General features: G+C 49.7%; 1 protein-coding gene across 1 annotated transcript; it reads left to right on the plus strand.

Annotated features, from left to right (window-relative positions):
* Positions 1 to 7435: 7435 nt before the first annotated feature.
* On the plus strand, positions 7436 to 16810 carry LOC101932969 (chymotrypsin-C). Its single transcript, XM_065575441.1, has 8 exons — positions 7436 to 7474; positions 9859 to 10008; positions 10112 to 10209; positions 10982 to 11104; positions 13405 to 13541; positions 14350 to 14495; positions 15611 to 15760; positions 16730 to 16810. Exons 1-8 carry the CDS (start codon positions 7436 to 7438, stop codon positions 16745 to 16747), a joined length of 861 nt encoding a protein of 286 aa, XP_065431513.1. The 3' UTR covers positions 16748 to 16810.

Raw genomic sequence — 16810 nt, forward strand, 5'->3', positions numbered from 1 at the left:
TGTGTGTGGCTGATGCCTGGTCAATTTCAAATGCAAAGGGATTTATTATTATTATTCTCTGCCTGGGCATGAGTTAGGCATCGAATCGCTCAGCGATGTCAGGACTTCGGTGGCTGCAGCAGCAGAAACGTAGGAGTCTAGGGGACTTCACCGGTGAAAACTTGGGCATCTCCAGAGCAGTGGTTTTGTGAATGGCAGTGATGCCTACGTGTTGGATTTAGGTGCTTGACTGCCACCTTAAGCACCTAAGTCCCACTTGGGAATCTAGCGTTAGGTTGCCCCTCTGCTGAGGTCAAGAGAAGTTTAGTTCCATTCAGTCTAATAATGGTTCCGGTGTCACTACCAATATAGGCATTGTCACTGTTAATAGTTGGCTCATAGGATTATACAGCTTTGTTGCAAGTGAACGTGTGTAGCTCCCGACCTGTGCACTCTCCCTAGGTTCAGTTTGAAATTGAGCATGACACTGAAGTGGCAAAGAGCAATACAGGTCTGTCGCATCTTACGCGCATTTAACATGCGTGAATTCAGCTTTGCGCGGTCAGCAAAAAAAAAAAGAGAGAAAAATAACAATTTAAATACTGTTCCTGTAGTGCGGGCGATTCCACCTGCCATTACACTCAATGGAATTTTGACTATACGCGGTTTTTGCTGTACGCGCTGACCGCGGAACGTAACCCCAGCGTAAGATGAGACAGACCTGTATACTTCCCCCCCTACATTGCTGACAGCAAATATTACTCAAAAATACTTCTGGTCACTATCCCTTAAAATGGAAACAGTGCAGAAGATGCACCTGCAGTATTGTACAGCCAGCCACTATGTTAGCAATAAAGAAATCCCTGCAAAAATAACCTGACCGTTTGAGAATTAAATCACACTGCCACCTAGCGTGTAGAATTGCAATAGGCAATTTTGTTCGCTGTTTTTTTCCTGGTTCTGCTTAAACCAGTGACACCCAAGGTTTTTCATAGTGACAACCACATCTCAAACCCATGGACATCTCTTCTCCCATATCACCAGCTACTCTCTGCAGACCAGTTTGGGAACCACTGATTGAGACCCATAGCCTAGACTAGAAAATGGAGAGAAGTTTTAGGATTAGATTCTGCTCTTAGATAGACACTGAAACCAACAGGAGTTTGTATGTGTTTCTGAGAGTGGGATATGATTCTTATGACATCATCTTGCCCATAGATTAGCAGCCTAACCTTCCGGGGAGCTGTAGGAAGCTGTATGGAACTCTGAGGGAGGAGCACAAGTTGCAGGAGAAGTTTGGAGGAGGGACCAGGAAGCTAGTCTGTGTGCACGTGGCTGGAATGCTGGCTACAGCACTTCTGTCAGCAGTTTTAATTTTACAAGCATGGAGTCCACCTGTTGCCACTCAGCATGTGGTGGTACAGGAAACAATAACTAGGAGACCTGGGAAGAAATTCAGAAAATATACACTGAGGCTGAAGATAAGGAAAATTGTCCGGCTGGTGGATCTTCGATCGTGTAACAGCTTCAAGGTAAGTAATGGAAACTTCATTACTGGGGCCACTTAAAAATGGACTGGACAAAGCCGGGGGATCCCCTAGTGCTCCCTTAAAGGGTTGGGAGCCTGGTGTAGGAAAGGCTGAGATGCACTGAGCTAGAGAACAAGGTAGGTAACTATCCTGTGCAGCCCCCTCGGCGATGGAGTAGCTGATATAGTAGAACATTTCCATCTCGCATGTCTGCGTCCATGCTTGACCTTAGAAATTGACCCAGTGGACTTCTGGCCAAAAGAAGAGCTTTTCCACCGGATCATTTTAGATTCTGGCTCTAGGTTCCTAAGTAAATGGATTCTTAACACTTATTCCCTAATCCTCCTGCTAGTGACCCATTGATCCAGAACGGAGGCCGTTGCCCTGGGGAGCCCTAGATGAAATTTTCCTGAGCCCAAACCGTACTTTCATACCAGCAGCCCCCTAGAAAGCAAAATCTCCATGTGGCTGTGGATTTGTCCTGGATAGCTAAATCACAGCAACTATTTATTCCCCTGCTCTCGACCCTGGAGAATGGGAAGGAGGAAATGGCGCCAACGTCCCTTAAGAAATGTTTTCTGAAATGTAATGAAATGAGCAAGTTGCCCATGAAAATCCCCTGCGGCTGCCAAGCCAAACCTCCCAGCTTCCTCGTGCGGATAAGATTTTCAGAGAAGCCTAAAGGAAATTAGTCACTCAGCGCCAGCTGAAAATCCGTGAGTATTGGGTACCTGCCTCCCCTAGAAAACGAGATGGAGAAGAAAGCTGGGCTAAAGCAGAAGGGAAACAGGGAAATAGACGGGTGCAAGGGAGACTTGGGAGAGAGGTTGAGCTGGCGTACGAGCCGTGGGGGAAAGGGAGTTGGGAGGCCACAGCAGTGGGAAACTAGATACGAGGAGATGCATGAGCCGGGTGGAGATACAAAGTGCTCTGCAGGGTGAATCCAAGATGGGGCAATTCAGTAGAGACCAATGGGGGTGATGCTGGCTATGACCATGCTAGGTTTATTTGTGCTGGTGACAGTTTTACTACCCAGTCCTGCCATCTTCTCTCCACATCCTGATAAAAGTGCAGCCCGTGCTGGTGCAATCCGTATAATGCCCAGTACCGGCTTTACAATGGCACTAGTGGGGCCGGGGCACCGGGCCCACGGTCAGAAGAGGCCCTGGTGCCCAGACTGTGGCCACACCCCCTGCTCCACCTGTGCTCTGCCCTGAGGCCACTCCCCCACTCGGCCTCTCCTGCCCCCGACGCCCCATCCCTGGCTCGCTCCTCTCTGCCCCCTAGCCCGTGCAAGAGGTGGGCTGGGCCTCTGGGGGAAGAAGCGAAGCAGGGGCAGGGCCTCGGGGTGAAGCAGGGGAGCGTGGCCACGGTCCAGGCACCAGAGCCCACAAAAGGTTCATCCAGCCCTGATGGTACCATGAAGTTTTAGAAGCAGCCAGCAAGCCCCATTAAGCAGCCCATCTAAGCCAGCAGGGGTGAGTGATGTTCTGTACCAGCCTCCCACCTGACTGCAGTGCCAGCAGTCTGGGGCTAGAGGTCGCTCCGGGCTGCTTTGAAAGCCAAGGGCGTTCAGTGGGGCTGCAGGTTTTGCAGCCACAAAACTGACAATAGCGTCTAGAGGGGAGGAGAGCAAACAGGCAGGCTGCAAAGACGCCCATGCCACCCCATTGCTCAGGTTCCTATTATAAGTAGCTATGCGAGAGCTGTAAGAACTAAATTAATAGATTTTTACGGTCAGATGGGACCATGATGCTCACCTAAGCTGACCTCCTGCCTAACGCAGGCTGACCTGGACCTATAACTTCCGTTGGCGTTCGAGCACAGCGACACGGTAAGGGGTGCCAAGACCATTTCACACACGGCATCAACTGTTGCGTTGGCGTCTACGAAGCGTGCCGGGGACGGTTTGCAGGGGACTCTATGGGGAACTCTATAGGAAAGGCAGTTCCATTGCATTTTAATGCCAGTCAGTCCGCGGGCTGCAAGGCGCTCCAGGGTTTGTGCCCTCACCTGGCATTAGAACGCAGCACTTAGCCTCACATCCTGCTGGAGGTGCGTGTTTTTATGTCTATGACGATGAGGTTTGGCAGTAAAATTTGCTGCATCTGGGGCACCCAAGTTGACGCTTTGCCACCAGCGAGGGCTCCGGGGGAGTTGAGCAGCTGGTTACACAGTTTTCATGACACAGCTGAAAAATGGGTCCCTGAATATTTGCGTATTTGTCTTTCTGTGAAACACCTGTTAGCAAACCTCCTCGCTCTCAGGGGCCTTCCAGCCAGCAGCTAAGCCACCAGGGAAAGTTCTGCAGGGAAAGTTTCTTCGTTAAGTTGGGAAAACTTTCTCAAGGTTCCCACCTACCCCAGCACGGCCTGTTTCTGGGCTGCCTGGGAATTGGCACTCCCCCAAAGACTGGTTAGTACATACAAATGGCCATACTGGGGCAGACCAATGCTCCGTCTAGCCCCATATCCTGTCTTTGACAATGGCCAGTACCAGAGGCTTGAGAGGAATGAACAGGCCAGGGCAATTTTGAATGATCCATCCCTTGCTGTCCAATCCCAGCTTCTAGCAGTTGGTGGTTGAGGGCCATCCAGAGCATGGGGTTGTCTCCTAGACCATCTTGGCTAATAGCCATTGATTGGCCTATTTTTCATGGACTTATTTGAACCCAGTTATACTTTTGGACTTCACAACAGCCCATGGCCAGGAGTGCCACAAGTTGCTTATGAGTTGGGTGAAGAAAAACTTCATTTTGCTTGTTTTAATTCACTATTTTCATCGTCTAATACCCCACCCCTGGGTCTTGTGTTATGTGAAAGGGTAAATAACACTTCCTTACTCACTACCTCCACACCAGTCATGATTTTACAGCCCTCTATCATATCCCCCCTTAGTCGTCTCTTTTCTAAGATGAATAGTCCCGGTCTTCTTAATCTTCAATCTCTTTAATCGCTCCTCATATCGAAGCTATTCCATACCCCACATCATTTTCATTTCCCTTCTCGGCAGCTGTGCCAATTCTAATATGTCTTTTTGGAAATGGGGCACCCAAAACTGCAAACAGTATTCAAGGTGTGGGCGTTCCATGGCTCTATATAACGGTGTTCTGATATTTTCTGTGTATGTATAGTTGGGATGATGTTTACCAATGGGCATTACTTTGCCCTTCTCAACCCTGAATTTCATCTGCCATTTTGTTGCCCAGACTCCTAGTTCAGCGAGAGCCCTTTGTAACTCTCTACAGTCAGCCTGCAGTGTTCACGGCAATGTCCAAGTCAGGATCAGCCTCAAGGCACAAAATTGGAATCAGGTCTTTGAACCCTCCCAGGATTCTGATCTGGGGTTTTTGTTTACCCCATAGCAAATATGGCCATTTGCAAGACTCAGATACAGGGCAACCCCCCGCAAAGCAGCCCATGTTGGCTAAATGTCAAACGGGTTAAAAGCATGGCAGAAACCTTTTAACAGCTCACGTTTTGCCTCCGTGAAGTTCTGAGTGGAAGAGACTAACACAGTAAGTACACATTGTCCTTCTCCAGCTGTGCCGGCAATCTGCTTCCCAAATGCTAGTGACCGGGAGGTCAGTAAGGGTCGTGCAGCTGAGGGAAATGAGGGATTTGCCTAAGGCGGCACAGACAGTCAGTGCAAGCCCAGGAATATCTAAGGCAGCCAACTTCCCATTCAGCTGGAGGCCCAGTTCTACCACATTTACTTCCTGAGGGCTTGATCCCAAAGGCCATTGAACTCAGTAACAACACTTCCATTTCCTTCAATGAGCTTTGGATCAGGCCCTTGGAGTAGTACCTCACTCGGGGTGGTCTCTTACCAAATTCAGATATTGGGGTGAAGACCTGGCTTCATTGAAGTCAATGGCAAAACTCGCATTGGCTTCGATGGAGCCAGGATTCCAGCCCCATTGACTTATCAATTTAGAGGCAGTCAGACTTTATGTCCAGAAGGGACCCCCTAGATTTTCTAGTCTGACCTGAACATCACAGGTTCCACCCAGCACGCACACACTGAACCCAACAACCAGAATAAGACCAAATTATACAGCTGTCAAGAGACTAACCTATTGTGTGCTGCAGGCAGAGAACAGGGAGGTCTGAGGTGCACCAATGCCTCAGGGCCCCACAATGGCGTGAGATCTACCCAGCTGATATGTCAGAATGTCTGCCAGCGCCTCCTCTTTTGATGACTCCACATCTTTCACCGTTTCTCCTTTATTACTTGAGAAGGTGGGTCTAGGCTGGCTATCGCCTCAGCATCCCCTTGTGATGAACATCAAAGCAAAGCAAACATTTGTCTCTTTAGTTGCACTTCTAATTCTCTAGTATTCCAGCAGATCCACCGATTCTCTCACAGGCGGCTTGTTTCTGATCTACTGTCTCTGACACACTAGTGTTCTCTCCATGGGGGGAAAACCCAGAACAGCAAGCACAGCACAGCACCTCGTGTGGACACTCTGAGTGCCTTTGTGTGGGTTAGGTTAATCCACTGCGGAGTAAGTGTCCACACAGGGAGTTGGTGCAGAACAGCTATTGCACCTTCAAGTCCCACCCTAGCTATTCTGCAATCGTGTCCCTGTGAATGAGACAAGCCCTTATGTTACCTCTTGTGATTGGTTTCTGCCTTTGGCTATTTGCTCTTCAAATTCCCTCTTCATGGTCCCAGTGCCCATCTCACAGAGTCTGGGCTCTCCATTCCCATTGTCGACACACAGACCCTTCTAAAGCTTGGCTTCCTTTTTCATGTAGGGCTACGCCTGCCTTCTGCAACTCTGCGCTGGTCACTCAGACTCCAGGCTGAGTCTAAGGGCCGGATGCTCAAGGAGGAACGTAAGTGCTGCAAGACGGAATGGGGCAGCTCTCGGGTGTGTTTTTTTTTTTTTTTTTTTTTTTTTGCTCCACTGGCGGACCCTCCCCCCCGCGATCTGTCCCAATATTTTCTTCCTTTCATCTGGTCACCCTAGACGGGGATTTTGTGAATGCCAGAGGCACCTAAAATGCTTTCTGCAGAAGCCGGAACATCAGCTTTACTTTTGGAAGTAACCAGATGTTTTTTCCTTAATCCCATTACCAAAAGCAATCGTCCCACAGATTCACCTGAAGCTGTAGTCACGCGAGCCGTTTTGAGAACACGCCTTGAAAATACAGAAGTGCTTATATGTTACATAAGCCCTTCAGAGGCCTAGGGACCCTGCTCTTGTAACTGGTAAGCGAATATCCTCGTTAATCTGTCTCAAGGCGAGGCAAAATGATACAGCTTCTCTAGCGACAGGCCGGGTTCTGCCACTTATTCAAATTGCCCGCAATCTTACTCCACTGCCGTCCCGTTGGAGTCACGGGGCTTCTTGTGCGAAAAATTGCTACAGCGTGCGAGTGGTCGAGTCTGGACTGAAACTATTGCTAAGGTTACCACTGGAATGTTTAAGTACTGGGGCTTGGATCCTCAAAGGGCTTTAGGAACCAAATTCCCATGAGCATTAGGTACCTAAATACCTTGGCAGATACCGGCTTGACCCCTCTTCGGTGTCAAAACTAGGTGCCGTAGATATACGCATCTTACAGTGGCCCCACTGTTATACAGTAGTAGTGGGTGGCCCAGTAACCCAGACCAAGCCAAGCCTCCTACTTGAGAAGAAAAAGTCTCCGAAATGGTGAAATACTTGACTATAACACTGATACTTTGCCTGTGCTGTAGCCTCGTCCATCTGAGGCCTTCAGGGAGCATTAATTAAGATGGAAAAACTGATGCACAGAGAAGATCAGGCAGGCTAGCCAAAAACAACTGCCCATTAGCTGGTTAAATACGGTACAAACCCGCTTTATGGAGGCCAGAGAGTGAAGTTTTGCCTTTTCTTTACTGACCCCAGGCTCTCTGCATTGAATGAAAGCATTGCCTGGTTCGTTGTGCCTGACATCATGGGTATGCCTAAAAGCAACTGTGGCTTTCGCGTCACGGTGAGTGAGCCTTTGGTCACAAGGGGCCACATTCGTCTCGGTCAGACCAGTGGCAATCCAGAGCAATGCTACTGGAGGCAATGAAATTACACCGGTGTAAGGGAAACATTTGGCTCAAACACTCCTACTACCAAAAGTGGTTTACTCCACTTGAGGGGGGAAAAAATCAGTGCTTATGAATCCAGCACCAGGTGGTGTGGACCAAAATGCAGGTGGAATCCAGCTTCAACCAGCAGAAAGGCAGGAAAGACTCACCCCCCAACACTAAGGTTTTAGAAGCATCTTACCGGTATCCTTGCCATGCCCTTTACCAGCTTTTAAAATGCAGCCAGTCCAAGGGCCTACTTAGCCCACCCCAGCTGTATGAGTGGCCATCCAAGGAATGGCTGCCGCAGTCCATAGACGGCTCTACGCTGCAGCCTGAATGCTTTGTGAGCGTTGCTCTCAGCAAGTTTCCCGAGAAGAAAATAGATGATGTAGAAGGGCAGGAAGAGATACAAATATGACAGGGATAAACCCCCAAGGAGGGAAAGCAGTGGTTTAGAGTGGGCTAAAGTATTATGGGATGGACTCGAGCAATGGCAGACAAGCAAGAAAAAGGTCCTTGCAGTAAGCGCAATTACCCTGTCGAAAACTCTCCCCAGGGAAGCAATGGACAGTGCCTGAAATATTTAAAACTAGTCTGCTCAAAGCCCTGGTGTTCACACTGTGGGGAACAAACCTGCATTGGCCCAGGATGAGGGGACAGACGATTTACTCCGGTAGTTCTTTACCCTCTTCTAACGTCCCTTCCCCGGCCATCAAAGATTAGAGGATGAAGACCCTTGGAGGCAACCATCCATGGGCAGGGAGTTACCAAGAGTTAACGCTCCTCTTATTTGCAGACCTGTACAATGGTTAACTTCTGAAGGTTTGGAAACACTCCTCTTGAGAAAGGAACATGTGTGAGCAGCAACCCAAAGCCAGGCTAGCAGGATGGAGAAACTTTGAGGTCAATATCATAGGCTAGATACTCTTGCTAAGAGTGCCATGGGGGCTTTCATGCTCAGAGGTGACCAAGATCTCAGTTCTACCATGAAACATCTAGAGACCATCCAGAAGAAGGGCGTTCCAATGAGGACTGCAGACGGCTCACGAGAGGCACCCGATCACCAGCTCTGAAACACCTCCGCTCCCTGACGGGATGACTCAACTCTTCATCTTAACAAGGAAGAGAACCTGAGCTCTCTGCAGTTCACACCGCATGCAGCTGGTGGGTGTTATGTCTGAGCCCCTCACACTGCGCTCCTGCCTGCTCTGCCCACATATGATGATCTCACGGCTAAGGTTGGTTCCGACATCCTTGGGCTAAACAATCCTTTTTCCCCACTGTTGTGTAATGTTCTTCCTACCTCCTGAGCCCCAGTGATGGCTGCATTTCAGACCTAGGATTTCAGTTCTCGCCACAGAGAGATAAATCCTGCTAGGTCGCCCATTTTAAAGGCAAGACATTGCTTTTTCTTCCAAACTACCCAGTGCATCGTGTTTGCTGAACGATAACTTGCCAAGGTTAGGAACAAATATTTATCTCACCACGTATTGGTTCTATGCTGCAGCTAATCTCCATTATTGGCTTCAGGTCAAACTGGCCTTACCCTATAAATAGTCAGCAGCCCCCTTCGCTGAACCTAGACCATCACCATGTTCGGGTTTGTGTTCCTCACTTTGCTCCTGGGCTATGGTAAGTTTTTTATGTAGCAACTCCAGGCTCCTTGGATGGGAGGGGAGAGGGGAGGCCTGAAATGAGTGCCGGGGCGGCCCGAAATGAGTGCCAAGGCCAAATGACGGCCTTGGCGACTGAAGGCCTCTCACTCACCACAAGCTGGAGCACAGAGCAAGCTTCCCGCCAGTGTCCCTCAAACCTACGCCACAGGGGTGTCTTCCAAGTGCCAGGTGGGAATTCAGTTACCATGGCCCAGTTAGACCTTGGCCTCGCTATAGAGACTCCAGACAAGGTGACCAGTTCACACCCGCTGCAATATGGACACCAGTCCCTGAGAATCTGACAATTGCGCTTGAGAATGTACCAAATTTGGGTCAGTTAACTTGGGGGATTTCCTTGGTGCGATTTGTTGTCAGTGCCCACAGCATATTGAATGCAGGTTTACCATACGCAGGGCTTCTCCTCTTCCTTCCTAAGTTTCCTTGGTATGTTGTGCCACATCCTTTAGTGAGCATCTCTTCTGCGGATGCCCAGCTCAGCTTGATGAAGAACTTGCACTCAATCCAGTTACATGGGCGGACGAGGGGTGGGGGAGTTCGGGAGGACATAAAGCTCACAAGCACATGCCACATCCCCAGATGAATTTGGGGCTCCTTGAGCTGGTTAGCAGACAGGAGCATAGGGTCAGGCCATCCTGTGGTACTTCGTAAATGCTCAGCTCTCTTCCCTGCTGCATTTCCCAGCCTACAGCTGCGGCGTCCCTGCCTACCCACCTTATGCCTCCCGGGTGGTCGGAGGTGAAGATGCCAATCCCCACAGCTGGCCCTGGCAGGTAAAGAAGCAGCATTATTATTGCCCAAGATGGGGCTTTATTTTTTTTTTTAACCACTGGGTGAAATCCAGGCTAACGTCTTCATGATTTCGGTGAATTCCAGATTTCCCTCCAATACGACAAAAGTGGTGTCTGGGCTCACACATGTGGCGGGACCCTTATTGCTACCAACTGGGTCCTAACTGCGGCCCACTGCATCAGGTAAACCAGTGGCTTTCAATCTTTCCAGACGACTGTACCCTTTGCAGGAGTCTGATTGATTGGTCTTATGTACCCCAAGTTTCACCTCACTTAAAACAACTTGCTGACAAAACCAGACGCAAAGATACATGATTACTGAAAAATTTCGTACTGTCTCATTTTTAGCATGTAATTATAAAAATAAATCAATTGGAATATAAATATTGTTAAGTGTATAGTATACAGAGCAGTATAAACCAGTCATTGTCTGTATGAAATTTTAGTGTGTACTGACTTTGCTAGTGCTTTTTATGTAGCCTGTTGCAAACCGAGGCTAATCTCTAGATGAGTTGCTGTACCCCCAGGGATACACGTACCCATGGTTGAGAACCACTGAGATAAATAGCCATGGTGGGCAAAAGAAAGCAGATAAGCCATGCGCACAAACTAGGAGCTGAAGTCTTTTGCTAAAGGAACGGGCCCAGAGCCCTTGACCAGGAAGTCCAAGTGTTTAGTGCAGAAAAGCAACCAGGTGAGAAAAGATGCGGGAGGGGACCAAGAGTGAGACTATGCAACTCATGCTACAGGTGTGTGGGTCTTTGCCTTCATCTGGTGCCTGATCCACATTGAGGCTAATAGCTGTCCACTAACAGAGTTACTTCCTTAGCTTTCATTGGTGGCCTTGTCACAGCTAGGAAATTAATGCCAGGCCTAGCAGATAAACTCTGAATTTGGAGGCAATCAAGAGAGGTTTAAGTTTAACCGCGTTTTCTCCTGCCGTTGGTTCCTATAGCAACAGCAGAACATACCGAGTTCTACTGGGGAAACAAAACCTGGAGGTCGAGGAACCTGGCTCTGTGGCCGCTGCTGTGGAGAAGATCATTGTCCATGAGAAATGGAACACCTTCCTGATCGTGTAAATCCGCTAAGGCCCCAGGGTGCTGGTGGTGGGGGCTCTGCAATCTCTCTTTCAGCAATTCTGCTGGCAAAGCATAGCTCAAATCAGCCAGTTCTGGATCTATTTCATTGATTGCCCCCAAAGCCACTTGGATTAAAATATGCCTCTGACAATTGCAATAAGGAAAGTTGCTATTCTAGGGTGACCAGACGTCCCGATTTTATCGGGACAGTCCCGATATTTCCTTCTTTGTCCCGCGTCCCGACCGATGTTCGGTCGGGACGCGGGACAAAGAAGGAAATTTACCCTCTGCTCCGGCGCTCACGCCCCCCCAACCCCGACTCCGCCCCCTCCTTCCCCCATTGGATCTCTCAATGGAGGGAGGAGGTTAGGAGGAGGGTCGGGCAACTACCAGGAGCCTGGGAGGGGAAGGGAAAGTTGCCGCGGCCCCGCCGGGAAGGAGCCGCTGGCGCGCAGCCGAGCGGGAGAGGCGCGGGGCTCCCTGCCGGCGGCGGGACGCGCCGCATGTGCCCACGGCGGGCTGGGGAGCGGGAGGCTCTGCAGGGCTGGGAAAAGCCCTGGCTCCTGCCCGTTGCCCAGCCTGGAGCCCCGGGGAGCCCCTCAGGAGACCGGCCGCTGCTGTGGAGGCAGCAGCCGGGGCTGGCTCTGGCCCGGGTGGGCAGCGTGGGCCGCCGGAGACACGCGGCGAAGAGAGGCTGCGGGGGCGAGACTTGTCCCAGGCAGGGAGGCCGGCGGACAGGGGCGAGGGGCCAGCCGGGGTCCCCATAAACTTCCCCGCTGCTGACAGGGAGCCCCGCGCCTCTCTTGCTTGGCTGCGCTCCAGCGGCTCGCCCCGCCTGGAAGGAGCCGCTGGAGCGCAGCCGAGCGGGAGAGGCGTGGGGCTCCCTGCCGGCGGCGGGACGCGCTGCATGTGCCCACGGCAGGCTGGGGGGCAGGAGGCTCTGCAGGGCTGGGAAAAGCCCTGGCTCCTGCCCGTTGCCCAGCCTGGAGCCCCACAGGTGACCGGCCGCTGCTGTGGCTCGGCTGTGCCAGCCCTGGCCCCTTGCACGCCCGCGCCGTGGCCAGCCCCGGACTTTGTTTCTTGTCCCCCCCCTGCCCTCTTTATCCCTAGCCCCTTCTGCATCGGGGCCAGCTTTTGCCCTGGGGTGGGCAGCACGTGCGCCCGGCGCGGCTGGGGCCTGCTAATGCCCCCCCCCGCGTCCCGATATTTCATCCCTGTGGTCTGGTCACCCTATGCTATTCAGACGGGCCAATCTTGTGTAAAGTGAATTATTGGGTAATGTCATCAATCCTCATTCTCCCACCACCGCCCCAAACGCACTGCCGGCCTATCCCTGCTATGACCCGGAGTCACAGGACGTATTTCCTGTGGGAAGCTGAGCGGGCGGGGTTCGCTTTCTGACTGGTTGCCGTGCGGGATGAGATTTGGTGAGGTAGTTCTAGGGAAGGATTGCTTTTGTAATGGAATGTCATGCTTCAAATGAAATCAATTCAATCAAATTCAGAAGGCAGGCCGGGCTAAGGCAGAAACACCTCAGCAGTTGTTTGATGGCTACGTTGGCTGTCCATGTATTATTATTTTTTTTTTTGACTGGCTCAGATATTACACTTGGTTTATTCTCATAACTCAAGTTTAAAGTGTTTGCAAACTAAGGCGTATATTTAATGCGTGCGAAAAAGTGGTTGGTAAAATTCTCAAAGGCCCAAGTAACTTAGGCACCTAGGTCTCACTGAAAGTCAAAGGAACACAGGCTTTAAGTACCCAGGTCATTTTTGAAAATGGGACTTAAGCCGTTTTGAGACTTTTGCTCTTTATACAGTATATTAATATTGCATCTTTATTTACGGTGGGATTCTTTTTTAATACCATGTTTTGGCCCTGCATAGAGCTACTGAACTGGGCTTGTGACCTCGCTGCTCGAGAGAGTTGCTGTTTGCTGTGGGTCTGCCTTCCACACCAAGGATCATAGAATCATAGAATCTCAGGGTTGGAAGGAACCTCAGGAGGTCATCTAGTCCAACCCCCTGCTCAAAGCAGGACCAATCCCCAACTAAATCATCAGGATTGAGCCATCATGTTAGACATAGATCTCCAGCAGTTAGAAATGAGAAAAGGAAGGAAAGGAAGGTTGTTAGTGAGTCCACTCGCTCTCGAGCGTGGACAGAACAAGAAATTGAACATCTTACTCAGCTAGAAAAGAAATATGGGGGTAAGAGAGTCTCAGAGGGTCTCTCAGGAGCCCCAGTGTTTCCCAGCTGGGTTTAAACTTCCCCTTCCGATCTGATTTGGGTTTCAGCAATGATATTGCCCTGATCAAGTTGGCTGAGCCCGTGGAAGTAAGCGAGACGATCCAGCCTGCCTGCCTGCCCGCAAGTGGCGCCCTCTTGACGCAAGACTTCCCCTGCTACGTCACCGGATGGGGACGCCTCTGGAGTGAGTAGAGCACCTTCTCCTACAGCCGTGGTGTCCCACTCCTCGGATGTGGCCCAATGCCAATAGACTCCAGTCTTTGCTGAGTGTTACTCCAGGCTACCTGTTTTAACAATGAGCCTCTTCTGCAACCTTCCCACGTCACTGGTCCCGCTCTGACACGCCATGGCCACTGGCCCTCTCACAAGGCTAAGATCTGGAACAGCCCATGCACTGCGAAAGGCTAGAGCGAGCACGGGCTGGTTCAGCGGAGGTCACAGCCTGGGGAACTGGTGCAGGTGGCCAAAAAGACTGGAAACTATTGTGCTAGAGTGAATAGGGCACAGTGCCTCCAGGCTGGCTGAGCTCCTGAACCAGAAACCCATGGATGTCTGAGCTTGGATTTCTCTTGGAACCAGATCAGATCTCAGACTCCCAAGAGAGCTAAAAAATCATAGAGGTTAGGGGTGGAAGAGACTTAGGAGGAGAGTTACTAGTTTACCTGCTTGACAATGCAGCATTGTTCCCTACTGTATGTTTCTAGTCCTTTGCCCAATCTAGTCTTCTCTGATTAACATCTTAAATTTACCTTTACTCAGTTTCTTCCAATAATGCTTTTACTCACCCTCAGTGATTCTTCTCCTTCCTTTGCTGTTTGCACCCTTCATATATTGGTACCTTTGACTGGCTATCGGTGACCACAAATCTGATGTTTCCATTTTCTGACATGACCTCACGTGTGTAGAAGACCGCTCCTGACTTGGCTTCTCGCCTGTGTAAAACGCTCCTGATGGTTCTTTTTCTTTTTTTTGTGATCCACTCTATTCACCAGCCAACGGCCCCATCTCTGATGACCTCCAGCAGGCACTGCTGCCTGTGGTGGACCATGCCACTTGCAGTAAGTGGGACTGGTGGGGCTCCAGGGTCAAGGAAACCATGGTCTGTGCCGGAGGAGATGGAGTTGTTGCTGGATGCAATGTAAGTTTTCCCAGCACGGTAGTGCTGCATCCTTTCTTATCACCTCCCAAGGAAGGTGAGCAAATCCTGTTGGCAGGAACTGGGGCATGTGCTGGTGGGTTCAAAGCTGCATCTCAGTGGCTCTTAGGGACTCCCTAGCTATGAAAATTCAACCAAGAAAGTCCTCTGGATAATGACATCAAAGTGAGACTTGGCACCTCTGATATTTGCTGACAAGCTGAGTGAGTTTTGTGGCATAGCTGAGCAGTCCATGTATCAAGTTTGGAATACAGCGCTCCCTGGAGTTACAGGTTCAAACCTAAGCAGGGATCAAGTCACCCCTCAAGCCAAGTTATTTACTACTTTGGGGGGGGGGCGGTAGGGAGCGGATTGAACTCAACCTTACAAACCAGTGTCCTTTTTGGTCCGTGCAAATTAAGTAAAGATCCCATAATACTTTTCATAAGATCCCAGTGTCTCTTCTAACTGTTGAGCAGAAAGAGCTAATCTGGCTATTGGCCACACCAGAGTGGCTGCATTTCATTGGTGATTGATGTATGCTGTTGACAAAGCAGAACAAAAATGTAAAAGATGTATCCACTTCATAGTTGGGCACAAGGCCCATCCTCTGAACTAAAGCAGCTGTTGCAGGTTAGAACCGAAGTGCGTGGGTGGAGAAGAAGTCTGAAGGTGCTCGCCTCACCCCTATCTGAACGTCAGTCTCTTATTTTCATGCAGACGCTAATTCACCCACTTCTGATAGAACAGTGGAATTCAACTTGGCCACACACCCAATAGAACGAGTTACTCGAATGCATGAAAGAAGATACGCAAGGCTGCTTGAAAAAGTCAAAGTTACCGGTTATTTCCCACTCCGAGTATAGAGAAAAATGGTAGTATCCTATGTACAACGCCGGGTCACATACTGACTTTTTGAACAGTGACCACAGTACAGTGTGAAGGCACTCTGAATTATTCCCAAGAGTTTGAAGGACACTAGACCAAAACAAAAAAAAAAGGCAGAAATTCTCTGTAACCTCCCAAAGTCTTAATACTAAGAAAATCAGCCAAGCCTTATCCCTGAGCCAGAAGCACTGTTACTATAATAGAAGTTTCTCTGTTTTATGTTGTGTCAGGGAGATTCTGGAGGCCCCCTGAACTGCTATGGTGCTAACGCTTGGGAAGTACATGGCATTGTGAGCTTTGGGTCTGGGCTGAGCTGCAACACTCGTAAGAAGCCAACTGTCTTCACCCGGGTGTCTGCCTACATCGACTGGATCAATGAGGTAGGTATCGGCCCATTAAAGCAAAGCGCCAGGTGCTTAACTAGATTTCTGCACACTTACATGAAATGATTACCGGTTGACCCATCCCAGAACTGCTATCTCCGTTTCCTTTTCAGTCAGTTCTAGATGACTAAATCAAATGTACAGGCCTGCACCAAACCCCTCAGACTCTGGGAAAGTTTGGAGCAGGATTGCAACTAGACAGTATTTGGTCCTGCCATGAGGGCAGGGGACTGGACTCGATGACCTCTCGAGGTCCCTTCCAGTCCTAGAATCTATGAACAGCCTTGGCCCATCTTCGGTGCCATCTCTACACAGCAAATGGTTTTGCTGCTGTCCTACAAAAATGAGGCGTTCTTGTGTCCAGTGTCAAAAATGGAGGCCTAAAGTTAGGCTCCTAAGTCATTACTTAGGTGTTGAAGTAAGTAGCCTGAGCACCCAGGAGCTTCCATTGACTTCAGTGGGATTTCAGTGAGAGCTATTAGGTAATCGGCAACTTTGAAAGTCCAGCCATTTATTTAGGCCCTAGCTTTGAGCCTCCTGGCCTAGAAATAGTCTACAATGCTGTAAATGCCAGTTGGAGAGCAGGCAACCCAGAGAAACTTAACTCAGCTGCACCATGCAGAAGTATTGGGGGGTTGCCTCAGATGCGGACGTTACTTTCGAGGATAGTGGTCAGCTGTTAGGACACTCTTTGAAATTTATAAAGAAATCCCCCAGTTTTATGACCAGCTTGTTGCATGTGTATAAATCTAATTGGATACCCAGGACTTTGGGCCCATCTGTTTCAACTTGCCACAGTATACGTTACACCCCTCCAGTAGGAGAGAGCTAGTCATGCTTCAGACAGAGTGGCTTTGTAAATAAGAACTTGCTTTACCGGGAACCACTGAGTCTGGTTTTGTGTGAAACTGTCACTTATTTTTTAAAAATGATTAACGCTGCTTCTTTTCTTTCCCCGGTCACCAGAAAATAAATCTCAACTGAAGAGTCCAGCTCGTTTCATTGATTGTAAATCCCAGGAAACCCTAATAAATTGTCTCATCATAA

This window comes from Chrysemys picta, chromosome 21, assembly GCF_011386835.1.
Source record: "Chrysemys picta bellii isolate R12L10 chromosome 21, ASM1138683v2, whole genome shotgun sequence".
NCBI classification, from domain to species: Eukaryota; Metazoa; Chordata; order Testudines; family Emydidae; genus Chrysemys; species Chrysemys picta.

What these genes read in the sequence shown, in the direction of transcription:
- LOC101932969 (XM_065575441.1), top strand. Translation starts at nt 7,436, where the DNA reads ATGGGTATGCCTAAAAGCAACTGTGGCTTTCGCGTCACG. An exon ending in ACTGCGGCCCACTGCATCAG is followed by an intron (nt 10,210 to 10,981) that starts GTAAACCAGTGG and finishes TGGTTCCTATAG; the next exon opens with CAACAGCAGAACATACCGAG. An exon ending in GAGTTGTTGCTGGATGCAAT is followed by an intron (nt 14,496 to 15,610) that starts GTAAGTTTTCCC and finishes ATGTTGTGTCAG; the next exon opens with GGAGATTCTGGAGGCCCCCT.